The 24112-nt window shown below is 44.2% G+C and overlaps 4 protein-coding genes across 4 annotated transcripts, besides 1 other annotated feature; 3 read left to right on the forward strand and 1 right to left on the reverse strand.

Moving 5' to 3' along the window:
- The first annotated feature begins 252 nt into the window (after positions 1-252).
- On the forward strand, positions 253-20002 carry PH4alphaEFB (prolyl-4-hydroxylase-alpha EFB). The gene is made up of 9 exons (NM_170492.2): positions 253-577; positions 8237-8431; positions 13322-13630; positions 13796-13983; positions 18096-18265; positions 18323-18805; positions 18890-18955; positions 19430-19595; positions 19657-20002. The coding sequence occupies exons 2-9, from the start codon at positions 8247-8249 to the stop codon at positions 19740-19742; spliced, it is 1653 nt and encodes a 550-aa protein (NP_733371.1). The 5' UTR covers positions 253-577; positions 8237-8246; the 3' UTR covers positions 19743-20002.
- Positions 10887-13052, forward strand: spdo (sanpodo). Its single transcript, NM_170493.3, has 2 exons — positions 10887-12377; positions 12457-13052. The coding sequence occupies exons 1-2, from the start codon at positions 11016-11018 to the stop codon at positions 12790-12792; spliced, it is 1698 nt and encodes a 565-aa protein (NP_733372.1). The 5' UTR covers positions 10887-11015; the 3' UTR covers positions 12793-13052.
- Positions 14746-17142: a mobile genetic element.
- Positions 20003-21218: 1216 nt separating the features above from the next.
- Positions 21219-22131, reverse strand: Jon99Fii (Jonah 99Fii). The gene has a single exon (NM_143542.2). The coding sequence runs from the start codon at positions 22104-22106 to the stop codon at positions 21303-21305; it is 804 nt and encodes a 267-aa protein (NP_651799.1). The 5' UTR covers positions 22107-22131; the 3' UTR covers positions 21219-21302.
- A 1034-nt stretch (positions 22132-23165) lies between these two features.
- Positions 23166-24098, forward strand: Jon99Fi (Jonah 99Fi). The gene has a single exon (NM_143543.3). It carries the CDS (start codon positions 23191-23193, stop codon positions 23992-23994), a length of 804 nt encoding a protein of 267 aa, NP_651800.2. The 5' UTR covers positions 23166-23190; the 3' UTR covers positions 23995-24098.
- The last annotated feature ends 14 nt before the right edge of the window (positions 24099-24112 follow it).

Consider the following 24112-nt stretch of genomic DNA (forward strand, 5'->3'; position numbering starts at 1 on the left):
CACCTTTTTACCAATTACAATTCAAATTGCCCGCCACCATATACGATCCGCAAACAGCTGTTCGAATGAAATCCACAATGCTGTACAAGTTTCTCTCTTTCAACTCTTTTTCTCTTTTGTGGTATTAAATTGAACTTCGAAATTCGAAATTGGTGCTCTTCTCTTAAATTCGAAACAGAAACCAGAAATTCTCTCTCTTTCTGGATCTGGAAGTCGGTATTTATCTATATTCGAGGCGGCAGCAAAACAAAATCAGTTCCAGTCGGTATTTCTCGGCGCGCGCACGCGAATTAAACAGAAACACAAATTATATTTTTGTAGTCAAAACTGTGAAAAAGGGAATTTACTCCTCGGGGGACCAGAGAAAACAATCCTTAAATTCGAGTCTAAACGAAAATATCTAAAACAAACGTGATTTGTGTGCTTCCAGTTAGAGTGCATAAAATGTATCTATAAGATACGAAGTGCGGGTGGGCAATGCAATCGAGGTGTTCTCGTTGAATTGTAAACAAAGAAGGCGGCCAGTTTCATTGACATCCATTGAGATCCAGCAACAAGTTCGCATAAGAAACACAGGGTAAATTAAAGAAATTCCACAGATACATTTTCTAGAACTTCTGACGTGTTCCTCCTGCCGGCATCCGTCGTGCACTGATAACAATAATCGAGTCTTTTTACTTGAATGACGGGAATGTGGGCCATCTAAATTGAATATTCGATTTTGATTAGAGAGAAATGCTCTGCTGCGCTGTGACAAAAAAACTAAACTGATTTGAGTGTTCACATACTATTCTATATGCACTTGTTGTCACCACATGGCGATTCAATTGACCGCTTTTTGCCCCCACATATTCCCCATTTCCTACTGCTGATGCTCCTCCCTCCTCCTCCATCTCCGCTGGCGATAAGCCTCTAAATATCTGGACTCGAAAAAGTCTGTGCGGCATAGGCGTCAATGTGTATATGTACTTTTTACGTCCGTCTGGGTGTGTTTATATAATGATGATCAGGGGGCGAAAAGAAGGAAGTGCCGCAGTCACGTAGTCAATTGTAGGCATTTGTTTTGGTCTCGTTTCCCGTGCACTTCATCTTCCAATGCAAAGGGTATAAACACTGCGTTGCCAACTGTGCGAAAAAGGATGGCCTAGTTCAGCAAGGAATCAATAGATTTGAAACAAATTGTTTTCTTCCTTTAACTATACATTTCAGTAGCAAATTACATGAATAAGTAATATTAGGTAGTCAATCAGTGACTTAAAAATAACCAGTTTATTAAACTGTTTTCAAACCTGTTTGTAAAGAGGATACAATTACTTTAAAGGGTAATAAAGTTACTCTTTATATAACAGAATCCTTTTTTAAATGTATAACATATATAACATAATGTACCTGGTAAATGTCTATGATTAAAACCCAGTTGAAGTGACTCCTATTTAGCACGGACACAAACCTCATTTAGCCGCTCTTATTAGCGGGATATTTCTTGTCTAATTGGAAATACTTAACCAATTAGACTCTGGTTTGGATGATTAATGGCTAGGCGTGTATTTTTGAAAATACAATCGGATTCAATAGCTTCAATTAACTTACGAGCAAGGTGTGTTAATTTATGAAATTTATAATTTAGCCGCAATCTGGTTCGTTGCTCCCCGCCTGCTTTTTCGGCCTTTCGCCTTTACGTCCATTTGATCAGTATTATTTGTTTGCTAATTAGTTCGGCAATGACGACCGGTTGGCAATAATAGAGTTGGATGCGAAAACGAAAGTGGCTGCCAAGTGGATCACCAGTTCCATCCATGTGCGGAATGCAATGAAAGTGAGGACAATGTCGACAAGGAGCTGCTATTTGGCCCACTTCCTTGTCTGGTTTTTGCGCCCATTTCGCTCCAGCCTTTTTCCCAGCTCATCTTTCGCTTTTATAATGTTCAGCAAAGTCTTTGAACCGGTTTGGTATTGCGATTTCCATCGGGGACGCCTTTTATGCTTACATTTCAAGGTGAATTGTAAAATTTATGTGTGCACACGCTCCATGACGGCATCTGACTGGCATTAAAGCACTTCGCCATGGGTTAATCATGGGGGCCAGCCGGGTGTTAAGGCAGCTGGGGATGAGCTGCGAACATTTGTCATTCATTACTAATTAGCAAACTCGCTGAATGCACTTGAATCACTCCCGCGTCCCGAGTCCTTCCTTCCTGCCTACTGAATATTTAATGCGAATGCCATTTTTCCAACACAGCGAGAAATTAAATGGGATGGATTCGATCCGAGAGATGACACCTTATTGTTCGTTAGAATTATCAAAATTTTATTTAGAACTTCTCGAAATATGTACGTTATCAAAAGTGCTTTCTGGAATTTCCTGAATATTTCTGATAGTATGCAAAGCTAATAATCAGCGTGCGTAGCAATGAATGCAAACGTGTTTACATCACACTCTTCTTTACAACACTTTCATAATCCATCATCATTTTTCTCCAGTGCTGGGTACTTTCTTTCCGACAAGTTGTGACAATCAAATTAACGCTTATAGAATTGAAAAGTTCACGCCCTGCGAGTGGAACTTTTGCTGGCAGACAAATCACATTATCTACGACTTTGAATCCAAGTTCTTGGAGCAATTGCAGCATGTGGCCTGGAAACTGAAACAGAAATTGCCACACGCTCTTGGCCTGGCCAACTCAATTACACTTAACCAAATTGTTTGCATAATTTGCACAAACTAGGCAGACCGAGACCATGATTTTTCCACAAAGAACTCTTCTTTTCGTCTTTTTGACTTTTTTTTGCATCGTATCAACAAAGTGGAGAGACCTCATTCGGTGGTTAGGGCAAAGTTTGTGCTCATGATGATGATACTTAAGGCGATAATGATGATGAAGTGGTTATGGCGAGGCGCGTCTAACGAGTCCATTAAGTCGCTGAATTAAGGAAAAACTCGGAGTCAAATTACAGTGCCAACGACGAAATCGACGGTTCGATTCGATGCGATTTTAATTATGCATTCGATCGACGAGCAGAGCCACTCAAATTGGCCAAATTGAATGGAAAGGGAAGCTTTTGGCTAGGAAGCCGTACCCTCGCCGAATTCCATTACGAATGGGCAAATGTCATAGCAGACATGGGAAATAAGAAGAGCTCCGCCTGGGGAAGGTCAGTCCGCGGGTCCAGGGGGGCCTGACATTTAGCAGATGGAAGACTTCGGTGGCAGCAGTTTGGCGACTTCGTGCCACATTAACAGCCACTGGCCCATAGAGACAATGTGGCCAAAACTGTTCACGAGCTTGCTTTTGTCGGCAGCTCACAAATGCCAGGGCTCAAAGAGCAGGTGCACGGAGAAAATCTCTATATGGACATGGAAATATACTAGTTGTTCCATGTACCTAAAAACTACAGAAATATCTTCATTCAATTTGAATAACTTAACTTGCAAAACTCCTAATTATTTAGTCATATCTCTTTATTATTTGCCAGTTCTACAAATCATGCAATTAATACGCTTTTAATTAACCTCTTTATAATATAGCATCAATTATAAAGACACAATTCATTTATAAGCAAAGTAGCTCCACCCAAAATCGATTCAAGTTTAATTCTGGCTATTTTAAAACAAGAAAACTAGTTTCGAAAAGACATTCAAAGAAGAGGTAGAAAAGTCCTAAGACAATGTCAGTTTCTGATAAATGTTATGATTAGGTATTCTCAGATTAGACAAATTTATACTTGGTAAACGTTAGTTTCATGCAGCTTTCAGAAATGATAAATTATTGACCCCGAAACAAAAGAAGTGTTCCAATGAAACATATAATATTTATAATATTTGATCACTTCTACCCCCACAAGAATATAAATATTTATGGACTTTAAAGTGCTTCCACCAAGATTAAGTCGAACGTCACTATGTATATTTGTTTTTTAGAGTAGTGTCATATATAAATTAGTATTTAGATATTCTAAGATTATTCATCTCTTTAGCCACCACTTGTTTTCCTCAGTGTAGAGTCAAAAGCATCGTTTCAGCTCCAATTTGGCTACGGATGCACAGTTATGAGTCTGCTTTCGGTGGCTCATAAATGTCAGTGGGACTACTGGGCTGCCGGTGGTTGAGTTATGGCTCTGGGCTCTGGTCTCGTCCATCTCGGAGTCGCTTCAGCAGCTTCGTCGACTTCACCGCTCATAAAATTGATGGACGATATTGTGGTGGCCACAATATGGGTGATACCTAACCCAGCAAACTAACTATGCATCTGCCAGTCGACCTTGGCAGCGTGGCTGCCACTCGAGGGGGGGTGGTGTACCTCCCGCTGCATTTGCACCTGAATAATGATGTCGTCCCTGCTCAAATTGTCCCGTTGCATTTTATAGAATTGGTGCCGTTTGCTGACAGTTTCATTTGAGCGAAAGTGTCGCAGTTTGTTGGCGGCTAAAAGGAAGGCAGGCTCCCAGGAAACAGGTGCATATGCCGTTCTCGATAAGCAAGGTCTCATTGTGTGGGACAGGTGGCATAGTGGCACAGTGAAACAACCACAAAGAGGTTGCCATGTGTGATATGTTCCCTAGTTGCAGTTGTAACTTTGGTCACACAAATGTAGAAATGTGGTACTTGGGAAGTCTAGCCAGAGGCTTCACTGTCTTGGGCCAATACAATATGGCCAACCGGGTCACCGTTTGAAACTTTTTCCTACGCCAACAAGGACACTCTTTGCCAGGTAGGAAGCATTTGCTGACTGGCCAGATGCAATGCGAGTAATGCTAGCTCGCTGTCACCCGGCACAGAAGTATCTGTGTACCTGTATCCGTGGAGCAGTCAAGCATCTCCATTTTCATTTTCATTTCCATTTCGATTCCCGTTTCGTCACTTTTCGCAGTCAGTCAGCCAGTGGGTCGAATGCAGAGCTTAGTCAGCGTTTTGCACACAAAGTATTTCATAACTTAATTGCGCCAGGGCGCAAGATAACAAATTTTGTTGAACAAAAGCCGACAGAAAATTAATTTTCATTTCGCCGCGCGCCTTTCTTCGAAAAAGTGCAGTAAAATCATGAAAAATAAGAGCCAACGAAAATGAAAATTGTTGCCAGATTGCATAAAGCACAGAATACACGCAAGCCAAAACCAAAAGATTGCCGAGCTAGCATTTCAGTTGGGCCTTATGCTCAGATGGGCGGACTGTGAAATAGAGGCGTGGCCGGCGAGGAAAATGCAATCCGATGACGAAAGTCCATTTCGTTGCACCACAATTCGCACCGCAAGAGGTGCAAAAAGCGGCGATGATGATGAGGCGTGAATTGAAATTGATTGGGAGATTAGTTTGCCCAACTAACCGACTGAAGTGAAGATGTGATGATGAAAGTGCTGGCAAATCGCCGCCTTGGCCGGTACTGAAATCGAATTTTCCGCAGCCATGCATTAATTTCCGTAACCATATCAACTTTCTGCTCTCTTCCACTCGGCTGAAGTTTGTAATTTGCTGCCAATTAGTTGAACGTGAAATCCAATTTCAGCTTTGTCCCGGGAATGAATCTTCTGCCGAATTTCTGGTCAGTTTGCAATTTCTGGCGACCGCAGTCTATGGTAATTAAAGCTGCCTGACATTTCGCAGTCATTTATTTCAGCTCCCTCTTAATATTAATAATTCTGCATTTTGCATATTTTCAATATGCGCTTCATTTGTATGCCGCTCCATCAGTTTGATCGACCAGAAATGTGAGAAATTCCGCGTTAAATGACCAGACAACTTGGCAGGTGCTTCTGCATAAAAAACATATCAATATGCATATTGCTTTATTACCTTTAATATTTTAACACAAAAGCAAGGATAATCAGCTAACTGTACATGAAAAAGCCCGATCGCAACTCGTAAATTTTGTGGCTTAATGAATTGAATTTAATGGCCCCGCATTCATTCAATTTTATAAGCATTACCATAAAGATGTTTAATTTAATACGGCCAAATAATAGCTAATACGCTGACATTTATAGTTGAGATTACTTTGAGAGCCGACAATATGCGACAGTCGTATTAATCCTGATTATCTATATGTTTTGTTAGATGTGAGCTTTGTTAGATGTCTTTCAAATGTATCTGGCTAATTATATACATTTATAGAAAGATAGATTGTATTAATTTCATAAATATTTGCAGTCTGTAGTACGCCTTTAAAGTATTTATATCTTTATCTTTAGGCAGAGTCATAAATGGCTTTGGAATGTTCCGTATCAACGAACGGCCAAGAACTCCTCCTCACAGTCATGAAACGCACCTTAGTTCTGCATACTTCAGCGTAGGTGGATGCTTATTCCTGCTGTTTTGTTTTATGTGCCTGCAAATGTGCACCTCATGGCAACAAACATTCCCCTGTGTTGCTTTGGAATTTTGCAAATTAAAGCGAGTAATTTGGTCCACACTCTATAATGAGAGTTCGATGAACTGGTCAAAAGCAGAAATTCCACGAACTGCAGATATTCTCTGGGTGAAATAATATTTGCATTTCAATAAGTTTGATTGTGTAACGCTGTTCGGGATGGGATTGTGTGAACCGTTAAAGGCCTGGCCATCATCACTCACAATGAGCGATTTCTGTTCGGTTAGGTTCGGTTGTCCGCTGCAGCGACGCGTATCTTTCAGATACATTTGCATAAATAACGGAGTTCCTTGAACCCCAATTAATTTCCCCTGAGATGCAGGGCCAACTTAACCAGAAAAACTGTATCTGGCATCAGGAACATCGCTCCAAACTGGAAACTAGAAAGTTAAATGCTATTGAACGGCATGTCGTAAAACTTAATAGCTGTTGCCCTCGTTCTGATCAGAGTGTCGAAACTCCACGACAAGAAATGGAAATTCGAATAGATAGATTTAGAATTTGGTAAAGGGGACAAACCGGTCTGGGCGAGATTATTTAATATTTGCTGACAGCCGGGTTCGCTTTTAACACATGTTAGCTGACATAAATCGACTCGTTTTGGGACATCCATAATTCTGGACCAAAGTGGCCAGAAGTGTTGGCCAAAATGCCGCGTATTAATAAAAGATCTTATATTCTGCTGACTGATTAATGTGAGCAATTACCTGCTCAAGTGCGAGACAGCCTCTCTGTCTCGCCTTGGCAGAATTAATTACTGCTGATTAATTATTCAACGCCCACCGCCTACAAGAGCATGCATCAGCCTTAATTCGTCCTTGTGGTTTGTCGAAGGACTTTTTGGGCCACCGCCCACCGAATCCGCCGAATCCAGCGAACCACCGCAGACAAACATCTTCTGTATGCAAATTGAGTGCCGCATTTATCTTAAAGATGCGAATTAACAGCGCGCAGCTAATTAATATCAATTAAAATTTATTGGCACGTTAACTAAGCCGCAATCTATGTTGTCCCGCCTCAAAACGGAACTGGAAACAAACTTGAATTCGCTGTTCCTGTCATCTGAGACTGATGGGGGTATATTGGCTTAAGTAAACTTGGAGATACACCGATATACAATATATGAAACTTGATACATCGCAAGATACAAAGGCCACAGGGCACCGCAATGTGGGTTTACATGTGAGTGAGTGATTAAACGGGTTGCTTGTCCATGGAATTAAAAGCTACACATAAAACCTTCAACAGCAGCAAAACGAATATAAAAACCATCAAATTGTAGGGCGGAATTTTAAGACATCCCTCTGCTAAAATCAAATGGCATTTGGCAAAGTCAAAGCTCGACGAGCAGCTTGTGAGGCAAAGATATGTAAAACTAAATATTTTCCTCGTTCCACTTTCGGCTGTGACAAATTGCACATTTTCCAATAGATATTTGCTGCGGCAATAAGGGAAGTACATATAAATTGCAAATTGTTTCTGGCGGAGGAAAAACGGCCACTTAAAGAGCATTTCTCCATTCCGTGGAGGGTCATCGAATGTTTCGGACCCGTTTTATTGTCGTCAGTGCAGTAAAGTAAACGCCATAAAACAATCCGCTCGATGGCAGGTCAAATTAAAAAACGCTCATTAAAATAAATTGCCAAGTGCCCAAACTCAAGCAGCAGCTGCCCCTCGAAACCCAAATTCTGTATTTCTGCTAGCTGGCGGCGATATTAATCAATATAAAAGTCGATTTCGGGTTCACTGAGCTTAGAGCTTCCACTTTACACATGGCCGGAGATTTAAGGCCAAATCTCAGGCTATACCTATACCTTACCTTTTGGCAACAAACTGTAAGGCGCCTAAGCTCACAGCATTCCATCTTTTTGCAGAGACTTCAAAATGGCAGCGGACTGGCGATTGATGCTCCTGCTGGGAATCCTGCTACTTGTGGGCGGTCCTGCTAACGGGGAGGTGTACACGGCCTTGGCCGAGATGGAGGAACTTCTGGAGACTGAATCCGTACTGATTACCAACTTGGAGGGCTACATACGCGTCCAGGAGGACAAGCTGAACTTTCTCAAGAAGTGAGTATACCTTTTCTTGCATCCACTTGTTTAATTGGACTTAAAAACACAGAAATTGATTGGGAAGCCATTTAATGTTGCTTATCTGAGCCAATAAACTGCCCGGTATTTATGAAATCCCGCATTCTAGGCCGTAATTAAATTTGCAATAACTTAATTGAACCGCTGAGAGTTAAAATTGTTTTTATTTGCCAATAGCTAACGAGCAAATACAATTAGTAATTGGTGGCTTTGTTTGCTTTCCATTTAATTATCTGTAATGAATATGACCTTCTGATTTGAAACTTATTGCTGCAGTTTTCACTTTTTTGTTATATATTTAATAACTTTACAATATATGTTTCAGACGAACTTGAATTTTGAAATAGTTTCCGTCAGATAAATAATACTTTGCTTGATTCATGGCATGTTACAATCAGTAAATGCGGAGAGTTATTTCTATGTTATACCCTACAGATCTGAGTTATTCAGTTTGTAACTTCGGATAATTATCCGAACCCTAGACCTCAAAAACCAGCTCCAGTCGGACCCCCGTGATACTTAGCATAAATAATTCTTATGCAAATGGTGCCAAGATGTTGCTAGTCCGTAAATGGGGGACTTGAATAGACGTTCAGGTAGTCGCTTGCATTCTGGTAATTACTTTTGCCACGTGCGAGGGCAGCTGTTGCACGCACCTATGCTGTTTTACTACAACTGAGTGTGTATCTGTATCTGTAAATGTATCTGAGGAGGCGCCCCTCACACACATGACTGCAGATACATATCTCTTGCTTATATGCGAAGGGGATCTATGTGGCGTATATATATGACAACTGGCAGCGGAAATAATATGGGGGAGAGAGCAGGGTGCAGGATGCGGTGAGACAACTCCCCTAATCAAATAATGCCAGTCGCACTCAGGACTCAGGATTCAGGATCTATCTTTGCGGCTGTTTCTCTGCTGTTCAGTTCAGTTGAGTTTAGTTGAGTTTCTGTTCCTGCATTTGTACCTTGGTTGTGTCACAACAAAGGACGAGACAGGATCCTCGCAAACAGCTGACAGCTGTGTGCCTGCCGTCTCTGTCTGTTATCCTTGTGCGCTGTCATTGCCCCTGCCTTTGAGTATCTGCATCCGAGTATCCTTCGGATACTGTGCAGAAACCCCGCACTCTAGTCGCGTGCCGTCTGCCGGCGTTTAACTTTATATGCATCTTAAATTTTCCCACCGACCAGCTGTTGGTGCCTCCAATTTCTGGCTAATCCGCTTGACAAATGCCCCCGGCTGCGCTGATTTGCTTCTGGCCAAAAGGCAATTAAGTTGGCCACCACAAAAGGACAACACGCGTGCATCCAACCTGCGGGCTCAAAGGCATGTACATATGTATGCACGTGGGAGGCGAAATCCGGATAAAGTTGACCCACGAACTCTTCGTTTTTTATCGTTTTTCTCTGACAACCAAATGTAACGGTCGCTTGGGCAACAAAAATCCGGGGAGGGCTGCCTTTAGGGAAGGTTTTTGGTCTGCACAAACATCAGAGCTGAGCAAGGATTATTTTTAAGAAGCAAGCGCGACTGAAGGGTACCCCTTAAAATAAATAAGCGAAGTGAAATAATTTAATCTCTTAAGTTCTTTTGTTTCATTTCTTTCTGACTGAAGCTAAGCTCTACTTTATGGCTTGACGCTTTTACGTCAGAAATATGTGCATATTAAACTAAACTGTTTTGTGAAAGCATTCATTAAAAGTTTGTTTTAATGGTGCCGATATACGGATGCTAACCATATATAATAAAAGCACGATATGTTTTCAACAAACAATAAACTATTTTAAATATTTCGGTCGAGAAACAAAGCAGCGGATGAACAAAAGGAACAAGAACAACTAGTTCTTATATGATTATAATAAAGAAAAAACACTTTTATGATAGTTAAATTATGTTGAATTCTCGGTGATGACAGTGTGCTGATATGATCTGCTCTACACTGGTTATGTTCGAGTATAATCTTAGGTGGATTTAAAACACATTCATCATACCCCTCAACTCGCCAACTAAGTGGTAGCAAAACAGAATTAAAGTCGCAAGGGAGCGCATATGAGTTGGTAAATAAGAATTAAAAACGCCGATAAACGCGAACCGAATAAAACGCCGGCTGCTCCTGCAATTCGCCAGGGGTTTTTAGGTTTTGGTTAGGATCGCGTTGAGACGTCTCAGTTGGAAGTGAAATGCGTTTCAACCCCCGTTCGTTCGTCGAGCAGCAGGAGCAGATGTTTCTGGGTTTTCACATTCGGTTCGGTTCCAATGGCCTAATGGAACGCGCCAAACACAGTCGGTCATTGTACGGGTGTACGGGTGTCTTATGTACAAGTAAATGGTGTTTTATGGGGTGGGGACTCGTATCGGAGCACGATCCACTCGACTGCGCGCCGGCGCAGGAAGTGGAGGAAGTTGAGGAGCTGCCGTCTGGAACGGCTCTCTAGATCAGTCGAGTCGCAGTTGCCGAGGCGAGCGGATCGTGAACAGTGCTACGAACCCAAAGAAAACCCAAAGTAGTGAAAGAACACCCCTAAGAGGTTGTGGAATTGCCACCAGTACAGTGCCAACATGTCGCAGCATAACTATACGAACCCGGCCTTCTGCCAGAACAGCGAGTATTACCCGGTGCCCAGCGGCAACTCGTCGCGAGTGGAGTCCATCTACAACAGAAGCCTCCAGATGAACTTTGGAGCGGCTCCTCCGCGCGCCACTCGAGATCCCCGCGAGGGTCCACTGCGAATGCAGCGTAGCATGTCCACGCGATCGGTGACGCGGAAACAACACCAGCAGCAGCAGCAGCAGCAACACCAACAGCAGATACACCAGCAACACCTGGCTCAGCAGCAGCAACACCAGCCGCAATCCTCTAGTGGTCGCTATGCCTTGGTTCCCCTAGAGGAACTGAACAGCAGTAGGGCCAGTAGATACGCCATAGTTCCAGGACAGGCGGCACAGAGACTGGCCCGATCACAGGATAATCTGGATCGCTATGGCTCCAGACATGGATTGCACGAAGAGGAGGAGCCTCACTCCTTCCACGAGGAACCCCATCAGGAGACCCAGTTTGCCAGCTTGCCACCGATACTTAATTTGCCGCCCAAGCCCAGGAATATTAACAACAATACCAATGCCAATCAAACCCAGATTAAGCATGCTTTTAGTAGCGACTTCGGCAGCAAGACCTTCTTGATAGTGGATAAGAATAGCAACCAGAGGTACCAGATGGTGCCCACCGCCGAGGACGAGGAGCTGGTAGACGAGAACCAGGAGATCATACAGATGCACAATGGCCGCGCCCATCGATATGCAGTGGTGCCCACGGATGCGGACGACGATGATCTGGCGGAGGAGCAGGAGCAGCAGGAAACCTGCCTGAGCAACATGGAATTGAGCAGGCAGTACGCAGCGAGGACCTCAACGCCGCAGCAAAAGAATGCGGCTGCCGCTACGAGGGCCCTGCACGAGCTCCTGACCACGCCCAGGAAGATGCAGCCGCCTCCGCGATTGGCGCACTCAACGCCCCGGAACGCCGCCCACCACGAGCAGCTGCAGCTGGAAAGGCGCTTGGAGATCTACAAAAGCCAACAGATCTACCAAAGCCAACAAGTTGGAGCGGTAGTAGGAGTCCCTCCAACCTTGCCACTTCGCCAGAATCGACTCTCCCCCCAGAGACTTCACTACGAGACCGTGAAGCCGCTTCCCATGCAGATCGCCGATCGATCCATGGCCGTCATCAGTCCCAGGGTCCAGGAGCAGGGGCAGGAGCAGGAACGGGAACAGGACATGAGCAGCATCCAGGGAAAGGGCAAGAAAAACAGCTCCTATCCGCAGAAGATGGCCAATGCCACCATTACCTTGGCCGTTGTCTCCCTGATGCTCGTCTTGGGCAGCACCATGAATGCGGGGCTCATCATCTACATGATAGCACACGTAAGTACTCTCAAATACTTTTAAAGATATTCATTTTGTCCATGGAAACATTTGAATAACACTTTTTCTTCGCCTACAGCTCGGAAAGTCCTTTTACCTGCAGTTTAGCCTGGTGGCCTCCTTCTCCGGAATGGGACTCGGCTTCCTGGGATTCAAGTCGCGCCACTGCGAGTGGCTGCCGAACAGGAGCTATAGTTCCGGCTATATCCTGGTCACCGTATTTTGCCTATTCAAGTCCTGCGGATTGCTTGTGATACTCGTGGTGGACCCCTTCCCCGGATTTCCTGTCCACGATGTGACCACTGGCGTCATCCTTGGACTGTCGACTTTCACCATGTTCTTCATCGGATTGGGAGTGCTGGGCAGCTTGTGGTGCCACCGACCTCCGCCAGACAACCGCGTCAACGTGGTCTAATACCCTGGAAATAGTTAATCCTAGACTCTAATTAGTTGTACACCATCCACTTCGAATTCAAGAACTTGACACACCGAACGGCTAAAAGACCAAAAACAAGAATTAGATTTATAATCAGCGGAAGATCATCATCCCCCAAACGACTGTATATAACAAGTGGGTTGTACCTATTGCTAACACTTAGTTTGCTTAACTTATTGTTCACCTAAGTATAAGTATGTTATGGAATAAGAATAAAATAAAGGCACGTAGATACCAGCACAGCATTTTGTATCAATAAGGAAATGGTTAAAGTGTTCAATTAGGTTAGTTCTTTAACAATCAAAAATATATATATGGTGAATAAACACTTTCAAATATAGGTCGAGTGTTAAAATTATAGATTCAGCGTCGTGATACTTAACTTAATTGAGTAAACAATTATTTTTCAGCTTTCAGCACCTTTTAACTATTGAAATACGGTGCATATTTTAAAGCAATGTGTTTTGCTCTTCTGTCTACTAAGTTTTGCCCTCTCTTTAAATTGCAGCAAAATGGACGAGTACCAGAGGGAGCACTCGGATGCCTCCCATGATATAACCGCCTATGTATCCAATCCAATCAATGCGTACCTGCTGACTAAGCGGCTAACCACCGATTGGCGTCAGGTGGAGAACCTCATGGAGCACGACGTGGGCACGGATTTCCTGCAGAACATCACCCAGTATCGCAGCCTCCTGAAGTTCCCCTCCGACGAGGACCTCAATGGCGCGGCGGTGGCCTTGCTCCGCCTGCAAGACACCTACCAACTGGACACTTCGAGTGTGGCGAGGGGCAAGCTGAATGGCATTCAGTACAGGTAAGTTTTTGTCCAACTAAATGCATGCGAGAAGTAAGGAAGTAAGCTAGAGCTATACAAAGCTGAGCACAGTCATCGATTTTCTGGTTACCAAAAAAATAAACTTCTCGAAGTGGAGCGGCCAAGTCCCTGGGATACTCACTGACCAAATTTATTATCCCGCAGCACGGAAATGTCCTCGGATGACTGCTTCGAGTTGGGTAGACAATCGTACGTGAACCACGACTACTACCACACGGTGCTCTGGATGAACGAGGCGATGGCCCGCATGCTGGAGGAGCCGACCAACCACACCCAGAGCTTCACCAAGGCCGACATCCTCGAGTACCTGGCCTTCTCCACCTACAAGGAGGGTGAGTGCAAGTCCGAGTCCAGTGCGACTCCCCGACATCCGTCCGCAAAGTGCCCCCGGTTGCACTTGCAAAAACCGCTGCTTAAATTGAAATATCGTTTTCTAATGAAATTTATTTAAATACTTCACTGGCTCCTTTGACAAGAAATATTCAAGCGTTGCATGCTTCAGACCGTGAAATTATTTAAAACTTTCGCTAAAAGCTATGCGTTTACCTTTATGTACAACCATAACTATGTTAGCATACGCTCATGGCAGTGCTGCTTCAATAACTTATAAAATCTAGAAATTTTCACAGCCCCCTAAACCCGAAAATGTCCTTAAATTTCGGTAATTAAATTCTCAGAGTGTGCTCGCCACTCCATCTCGTTGTTGTCCTGGCTCGTTTGCATGGCACTTTCGAGGTCCATTTGGTTGCAGGAAATTGCACTCAGTCGCCGGCCACTTGCCTCCTGTTGTCCTGCCACTTTCCATACTTTCCACCTGGAGCCGCTCTCAGGGTTCTCCATTAAGTGCGAATAAGTGTTGGCCATCTGCCGCCAGTGCGACTTTGTTGTGGAAAGGAGGGAAGTCATCACGTAGAGCAGGGCAGGATCGGCACGTCCTCTGGCTAGGGAGTTGTATGCTTTATTAACGTCTTATTACACCGGTTAGTGTCCCCTATCCGTTCATCAACGGGCTGGCTTCACACACGCATCTGTATCCCCAGTGGGTGCTCCTTGCCTCTAGGAGGCTCCACACAGTAAGAAATTCATTTTTTTTTTTTTTTTTTTTTTATGATGTTTTTATTATTTGATCAACGCACTGTTACCCATGCGGCAACTTAATTTGATCTGCTTAAATTATTTTATTTTACAATGTGTCTTGGTTACTTAAGACTAACAGATTTTTAATCCTAAAAATGATAGGGAGAATTATAATAGTTGATATAACATAGTAATTATTATTTATTTGATTATTCTAATGAATTTTAAAACTAAGACTTTCTAGGTCAAAACCAGGTTAGGGAGGTCATGAGGGTGGTGTCGCTTGAGTCTTCTTTTGACTCTAGTCCGAGGGTCAGCATTGACCACAGCTGCAGTTCCTAGCTTCCTTGCTAGGCTGTTGGGGTGTACTCATTTAGGAATACGTGTAATTAGAACCTGAACCAGTTCTCTGAAAGCTTTATTAGCCTCTACAGTTTCGTGTATAAGCTTAAATAGTTCGTCCATTCTCGTATTGATGGCCCGAATGGAGTTGTCTAACGTCATAAATTTATTGTTAAGGCTATTGTCCGACGTTGGTATAACTTCAGCCTGCACAGTAGCACGAGCCCTAGATTGAGTCGTGTTGCGTCGAGCAATATCAGCATAAGAGATGTTGGTTCTTAATGCCTCAGCTGGTATGTAACCGCTTGAAGAACGTTGTGGAGGTTTGAGTGTGGCAATATTATTAGTCATCGGCAGCCTGGACCTTGGTTTTAGCTTCTTGGCTTTCTCTGCTCTGACAGGGCAGCTTTTGTCTGTCGAGACATGATCACCACCACAATTTATACACAGACATACGTCACTTATGCACAAAGCGGACCCGGTCATATGGGGACCACTACATTTACCACAAATAGGATCCTGGGCGCAATAGTTCTTGGAGTGTCCAAAAATTTGGCATCTTTGACATTGTAGCAGTTCTTTTCTACGTGTAGCGCGCTCAACAGTGACTCTGTATCTGCCAAGTCGAGTTATCTTAAGAGACTCTTTAACATTCGGGCCTTGTTTAAGATTAATATAAAACAAATTTTGTCTAGTTTTGAAGTTTTTTGTAGCTTCATTATCATCTTCGTTTACCTGAATGTTCTTCCAGTCAGACTTTCTGGGGCAATAGATATTAAGGACCTCATAGCCGTGATCACTAAATGCTTGTTCTATCTGCGAACTAGGAACATTAGCATGGATTCCTTTAAGCACTACTCTGTAGGGTTTTTCTTCTTTAAGTTGGTGATGCCAGAATTGACAATTTAACTTATTTAGTTCTTTTACAGCGGTGCGGAAAGCATCAGGGTTGGCTGTATAGATTCTGGATACACCAAATCTAGAGGTGCAGATGTAGTAGTTTGAGGAGCCAATACTCAGATTAAGAGCCCGTTCCAAGGTGACCGGATCACTTACACTTGGTACGCATATGGCTGGGGGTTTGCTATATTTAGCGGATTGTCCACCACCATCTCGGGCAGCAGAGTCTTCAATGTCAGAATCAGCATCCGACACGTCTTGCTCCATATTCTCCGCTTCAGCAGACAAAAGCGCGAAGCGATTGTTATTTAATGCTGCTGCAGTGGAGGTAGAGGCCTCCTCATTGAGTGGCATAGTGGCCTGCCTTTTAGTTTTACGGCTTGGAGAAGGGGTGAGGATAGGTAATGGGGGCTGAGACACGCCTTTTCGTTTCCTGTTGACAGTACGATCATGTGCTTGAAAGGGGCAATTCGCTTTAGATGGCTTATTGGGCAGTGATGACAGAGGTGTCAGCAGTCCATTGTCATAAGGCGTAGTTGGGCAAATGCTAGTGGTCACGGTTGTGCCATCAGTGTATGTAGGAGTACAGATCATGTTGGCCTGTACGTTAGAAATAGTGCAGGTAACACTTGCATTGGTGTTGCTGCTGATTGTCACCATTAAGCTGGAGACCGTAGATTGAGTTGGCATACCTTCCAGGTTAGGGGAAACAACTGCACAGCTGGCGCGGAGTTGGGAGCGTAATTCTCCTGGCTCAACACCTGCTACTTTCCTCATTTTCTCAAATTTATCGCACCCATTGCTAGGTCGCGATTGAGCAAATGAATTCTCCATTATATCAATTGTCTTTATACTTATGCCGTATAATGCAAATGATATTTACTAAACACAATAAGATTTACCGGTTTACTTGTAAGGTAAATTGTAACAACCTCCCGCTTGCGCAGCGCGCAGGGCGAGGGGCAAAAACAACACAGCTTAGAAATTGCTAGTTGCTGATAAGTTTCGCGAACCGAAGCCGTCACCGTTATGCAGTGACTAAAAATAGATTTTGTTTGTGAGATAAGCACACGATCTGCGCAAATGTTTGTGATGGATCACAATTACGTTTTTGTTTTATCCGCGACTTCTGTGAACACGTCCACTCGATTGCTCATCTCCCATGCGAATGAAGAAATTCATAGAAAACACGTAGCCTGTTAAGTTCGGTGTCTAAAAGTGTGCAGAGATTTTAGAAAGTCTTAGTCCTGACTTTTTGGCCCAGCATTGCATGCTTTTAGTTGCCTTCTTTTAATTACTGGCACTTTCAATGCTTTCAAAACGATATGAGCAATGTAATTTGACTTGTGAATATTGGTTCACTTTTTATCCTACTATGCTCTGGGTCTAGCTCAACAAACAACCGATGGGCGTGGCCGGGGGCGGGGCGGAAGTGCGGCCATATTGTGTTGAGAAACGACACGAAAAAACAACACAAATGGGTCTCGCCCTCGAGGCAAGTGACAGGCTTTCTGTCACCCAACCACTCATCTCGCACTCCCCCTGCCAGTTGCTCCTGCTCCCGGTGGCACACATGTGTCGTGAGATGCAAATTTAAATTCCTGTCGCCGACAGGACCTCAAAAGTTGAGGTCGCAGTGGAGGCGGAGGTTAAAGTCGGATTCTACGACAACTGACGGGCAGAACTTATTAGTGGGGAGCCGGGTTAAATGATAGCCTGGACCTGGACGCAAATGAATAAATAAGTGAGCAGCTTGCAAACTTTGGAAACAATCCAATCGACTTGATGGCCCAGCAGTCCCAGTAACTCAGGAAGTTCGAGGTCAGGTGGTAAACTTTCAAAGAAACTGTGGCATACTTTGGGGCCGAGCCTCGTTGGCTCGCTGGGTTTGGGTATCGTATCGCACTTAAGGCCCATTTAGACCCTGATGAATTAATTGTGCGGCCGGTCAAGTGCAAAACTCTTGACTTTAAATAATGTGCTGTTTGTTTATTCAAGTAGTTATGACCCGTTTAATGGTTCAGTCGCTTTGATGTTCTTTAGTTGCAGGTTGAAGAGTTTGTATAGGAGTTTTTCTGTTCAAATGGGAAGTTGTTATTAAGGCCAGTATTTTTATTTCTTTCAGGCAACATAGAGAGCGCGCTGACAATGACCAACGAGCTGCTCCAACTGCTGCCCCACCACGAGAGAGCCAATGGAAACAAGCGGTTCTACGAGAAGGAGATTGCCCAGCAGCTGCAGTTGCGGAAAATGAAGGGCGACGATGGCACCGATGAAATGCCCAAGTCCGATTTGGTAAGTAAAAGGTAACCGTACCCAAAGATTCCTACGACTTAGATAACCCAATTGCAGCCCGTGGCCAAGAGTGACCCGGCCATCTTTGATATGACAGAACGAAGGGCTTACGAGATGTTGTGCAGAGGCGAACTAAAGCCATCACCATCGGATCTGCGATCCCTGCGATGTCGCTATGTCACCAACAGAGTGCCCTTCCTGCGTCTGGGTCCCCTGAAATTGGAGGAGGTTCACGCGGATCCGTACATTGTGATCTATCACGATGCCATGTACGACAGCGAGATCGATCTGATCAAGCGGATGGCCCGCCCGCGATTCCGCAGGGCCACGGTCCAGAACTCCGTGACCGGAGCCTTGGAGACGGCGAACTACAGGATCAGCAAGTCCGCCTGGCTAAAGACCCAGGAGGATCGGGTGATTGAGACTGTAGTGCAGCGCACTGCAGACATGACTGGCTTGGATATGGACTCCGCCGAGGAGCTGCAGGTGGTAAACTACGGCATTGGAGGTCATTACGAGCCGCACTTTGATTTTGCCAGGGTGAGTTTCCGAGTTTCCTCCATTAGTTACATACCTTAAATAAAGTAGAAAAACCTTATTAAAATGCGTTTTAATCCTTTCTAGAAAGAGGAGCAGCGCGCCTTTGAGGGTCTCAATCTGGGCAACCGCATTGCCACCGTTCTATTCTATGTAAGTTGCTTTCACTCCGTTTTAAGTATAATAATCCGATGTGTACGCGTGTTTTTTTTTCGTATTTATATGCATGCGCACATCCCACACACAAATGGTAAAACTCTGTGCATTTTTACATTATTTGCCCAAGCCAGCAGAATCATTAGTGAGGCTTATTTATATAGAGATATGCGTAGGTTGCAATGCCAGTGAATGAAATTCCAAAGCCGGGAATGCAAAAGAACGCACAGTGGCTGAGAAACATATACAAAAACCAAGGCAACCTTACAAATGTGGCTTCTCATTTATAATAGATACTTTTATTTTGCTCACCAAGCTATTGTAAGTCGGTGCTCAATGGTGCTGCTTTGAATTGGTAAACAAAACTAATTGGTTTTACAAAAATATGTGTGCTGTTTAAAGATTAATGTAATCATATAGCATCATCATATTAACTTTTCCCTACTTCCCTTTTTTCCTCCTTATTCTCAGATGAGTGATGTGGAGCAGGGAGGAGCCACTGTCTTCACATCCCTGCACACCGCTCTGTTTCCCAAGAAGGGAACGGCTGCTTTTTGGATGAATCTCCATAGAGATGGACAGGGCGACGTGAGGACCCGCCATGCCGCCTGTCCCGTACTCACAGGCACCAAGTGGGGTGAGTTCTGCGCCATTTACTAGTCACCATAGATTAATCTTTACCATATTCACTGGCGCAGTGTCCAACAAGTGGATCCACGAGCGGGGACAGGAGTTCCGCAGACCCTGCGACTTGGAGGAGGATCACGGCGAGTTCGCCATCTAATCCGGAGTCTAGTATGCGTATGCAACGAATCTTTAGTGCGAAATCTCATCCTTCGTCATCGGCCATCGACTTCCTATTGTAAATAAAGCACTCAGGCCGAAGAAGGTCGCATCTGTTCTACTTATCGGTTCATCGTACATGGGAACCAACTTCAACCTAGCTGTATCCTAGACTCGTATGGAATTTATCTACTTTTGTATATTTGCCTAGTTTAAGTAGTACAAAAAAAATGCAATAAATTCGAATTGGAAATCAAACATGTTGATATACATATTGGCAGGATTGGCAGGCTAAAGCTGGTAGAAAATGCTATAAACAGTAGTAATCTAAAATATAGCATTTAGCTTCTTAAACTAATGAAATTGTTGTTTAAATCTGTATACTGTAAGTATCTACTCACCAGTGGAAGGAAAAACTCGAAATTGAAAGGACATCAACGGCAGGGGGGCACTCCGATCCGGCTCTGATGTTCGATTAGTGGGTGGCGATTTATCAGCCGGAGGACTCATCCATCAAGTGCGCCAAGTGGAGCTCCGGCTGCATCAGCTGTTAGCCGATACAAGGGGTTTTTGTGCGGGTGAGTAAATACCAATCGGATTATTCTTGCGGCATATGCCTCACTGCGTTGCATACTTTGCGGTGCTCCGGAAACCAACTATCGAATTTGGCCTGAAATGTGAAAAGGCCAAGGGAGGCGAAAAATGGCCGGCCATTTTGCATTCGGTATTAGCCAAAATAAAATATATTAGCCTGAATTTTAACTAGGATGATAGGATGTACTGGCTAAGCTGTCATTTATAATAAAAAAGTTGGTTTCAACGGAAGCCTATTATAATAGACGAAAATTGTGAGTGAAAGCTGTTATCAGTTCATCGTGGCCAAATAAATACAAACATCATTTAAAGTCGTAACTGGTTATCGGCACAAATTCAGTTTGATTTATAATAGTTCTTAACAGATTTCTTGGGTACATTGGCATTTTTTTTTGTACCGTATAACTCGATTAAAGATTAAATTGATAAATTTACATTTTTGCAATGACTCAAATATTATTTTATGTACCTCTAAGCGTTACAAACTTGACAATTCGTGAATTCATTCGTCATAAATTTTCAATAGACACACTTCCTCTGCACTTATCATGTGATAAAATATTGCCGTAGTTTAGTGCTCCCTATTGGCACCTCCGACTAAAAAGTTAAGGGTTTTTAATAATACTCATTCCTTTTTTGGGGGAAATAATAAAAGGATTATTTCTAGCAAAGAAGGTCTTGCGCAGGCGAATAAGAAATATCCTTCGTAGTTACTATGTGGCGCCATCTAAATAGACTGCTCAGTCTATAGAGCAAAACGCTCTTAACTATTTCCGAAATTAAATTTCGCTTTGAGATAGGTTTGTAACAAAATTGGCAAACGACAAAACAAACAAAACATGAACATTCAAAATAGTACAAAGATATAAAAGTCCGCAAATTTATGTTCTACAAATTTTATTAAAAAATTCCAAAAAGATAAACGGAAAAGAAAACACTAAGCTATTAGTAGAAAAACACTAAGCTCTTAGTACGAGATGCCGGTGTTGTCGCGGATCCAGTCCAAGTATCCGGTGACACGGCTGAAGACAGCGGGAGCACCAGACTGGCAGCCGGCGGAGGAAACGAAGGAGGTTACTCCGACCAGGCGGTTGCCCTCGTGTGTGACCAGGGGACCACCGGAGTCACCTCCGCAGGTGGACTTTCCGCCGTTGGTGTTGATGCAAATCATGTTGTCGTGGAGAGACCACGAGCGGCTGCAATCACTCTGGGACATGATCTGGACATCGACAGCCTGGAGCCAGTCGGGCAGTGGGCTGCCATCGTAGGTGCCGCCCCATCCGGAGGCCACGGCCCACCATCCGGCGTAGTCCTGGTAGCGGTCGTTGTAGCTGGGCAACTCCACCTTGTTGACCAGGTGCCAGAAGTCGACGTGCGGGGTGCGGATCAGGGAGATGTCGTTGTGCAGGTTGCCGCTGTTGTAGTGGTGGTGCTGGACGAAGTTTCCGCTTCCAACCCAGTGGGTGTACTGGGGCTGGTTGCGCAGACTGGCTCCGTAGTTGATGGTCACTCCACTGGCTCCGTTGGTGCAGTGGGCGGCGGTCAGGACCCAGGTGTTGCCGATGATCGAGCCACCGCACCACCAGTTTCCATTGCCACTGAAAAGGAGACCCACGATGTAGGGTACCTTGCCCTCGTAGGCTGGGTAGCCGTTGGTAATGCGACCCTGGATCTTGACATCCTTCACCGGGGTGGGGACCAACTTTTGCTCCGGGGTAGGAATGGCTGTGGCGGCGGCCACGGCCAGAGCCAGGAATACGAACAGTTTCATCTTGGCAGGTCTAACAACTTGTGCCTTGTTCAGAAACGGACCGAGCTTTTATACCATCGCCTTATCAATACCATGGTTTCTTGTCGCTTTTTAGTAATACTTGTTGCCAATATATTTTGCCAGATTTCTGTCGTGGCAAGTTAAGCTGGCTGATAAAACTTAAATTATTGCCTGTACTTGGCAATTGATGAGTGCCATTATTAGAGTAAGTCCATAGTCTGTAATGTAATCCTTCGATCTTACAATTTATATAAAATTAAAGATTGTCAAGACGATTATCACATTTGCAAATCGAACCAACATACAAAAATCAAATAAATATACATTTACATTACATACTATCATATTCTATCAGTAAAATATTTACTAAGCAGCAGCTTTAAAAGTCGCGATCGCATGACGAAATGAATCAACGCTTTAAATTTTGTCCTTTAAGGATACTTTTCAATTCTTAAGCTAAACAGGAAACTAGATATATAAATAATTAAATTCTAAAAGTCGTAGTCTGTTACGTCTTTGACGATCTGAAAGGTTTATGTTTGATATTTACGAGGTACGCATATCTTCCTCAACAATCACACTTATGTCTCTAATCTAGTTTAGGACACACGTACGATGAATGATAATTACTTGAGTAGCGACCATAAATAAACGTCTTTCTCTACTGATAAAAATGTACTACTAGGAGCTACCAGCTAAAAATTATGAACTGATTGCGGCTTTCATTCATTATTTTTGTACTCATTCAGCATTGCAATGGAAAGTCCATACTACGATTACTTTACCATTATATCAAAACTTTAAAGACTAACATAAAAATAAAAACAAAATGTTTAGGGAAATATGGTAAGACAACGGAGTTTTCACACATTACAGAATATACGAAACTTTGAAATCTTGAGTACACGCCATATATTCACGAAAGACTCGTTCCGTTCCTCCCACTTCTCAGACGCCAAACTTATCATGCCAAATTCTGGACAAAATATACAGCCGTCGTTTCCTGGGAATGATAAGCCATTGTATTCAGTATAAAAGTGCGTTCAGTTTTTGGAAAAACCATGAGTTGTAAGACCTGTCCAAGATGAAACTGCTCGTATTCCTGGCTCTGGCCGTGGCCGCAGCCACAGCCATTCCTACCCCAGAGCAAAAGTTGGTCCCCACCCCGGTGAAGGATGTCAAGATCCAGGGTCGCATTACCAACGGCTACCCAGCCTACGAGGGCAAGGTTCCCTACATCGTGGGTCTGCTGTTCAGCGGCAATGGAAACTGGTGGTGCGGTGGCTCGATCATCGGAAACACCTGGGTCCTGACCGCCGCCCACTGCACCAACGGAGCCAGTGGAGTGACCATCAACTACGGAGCCAGTCTGCGCAACCAGCCCCAGTACACCCACTGGGTTGGAAGCGGAAACTTCGTCCAGCACCACCACTACAACAGCGGCAACCTGCACAACGACATCTCCCTGATCCGTACCCCGCACGTCGACTTCTGGCACCTGGTCAACAAGGTGGAGCTGCCCAGCTACAACGACCGCTACCAGGACTACGCCGGATGGTGGGCCGTGGCCTCCGGATGGGGCGGCACCTACGATGGCAGCCCACTGCCCGACTGGCTCCAGGCTGTCGATGTCCAGATCATGTCCCAGAGTGATTGCAGCCGCACTTGGTCTCTCCACGACAACATGATTTGCATCAACACCAACGGCGGAAAGTCCACCTGCGGAGGTGACTCCGGTGGTCCCCTGGTGACACACGAGGGCAACCGCCTGGTCGGAGTGACCTCCTTCGTTTCCTCCGCCGGCTGCCAGTCTGGTGCTCCCGCTGTCTTCAGCCGTGTCACTGGATACTTGGACTGGATCCGCGACAACACCGGCATCTCGTACTAAGTGAATGAGCAGTAACGAATTTAGCAAATTTTAAAGAACACTCTGTCTGCAGTCATTTAGATTACGGATGAGAGACTCCAAATAAATAATTGCAATGAGAATATAACCACCTGTTCAG

This window comes from Drosophila melanogaster, chromosome 3R, assembly GCF_000001215.4.
Source record: "Drosophila melanogaster chromosome 3R".
Lineage (NCBI taxonomy): Eukaryota > Metazoa > Arthropoda > Insecta > Diptera > Drosophilidae > Drosophila > Drosophila melanogaster.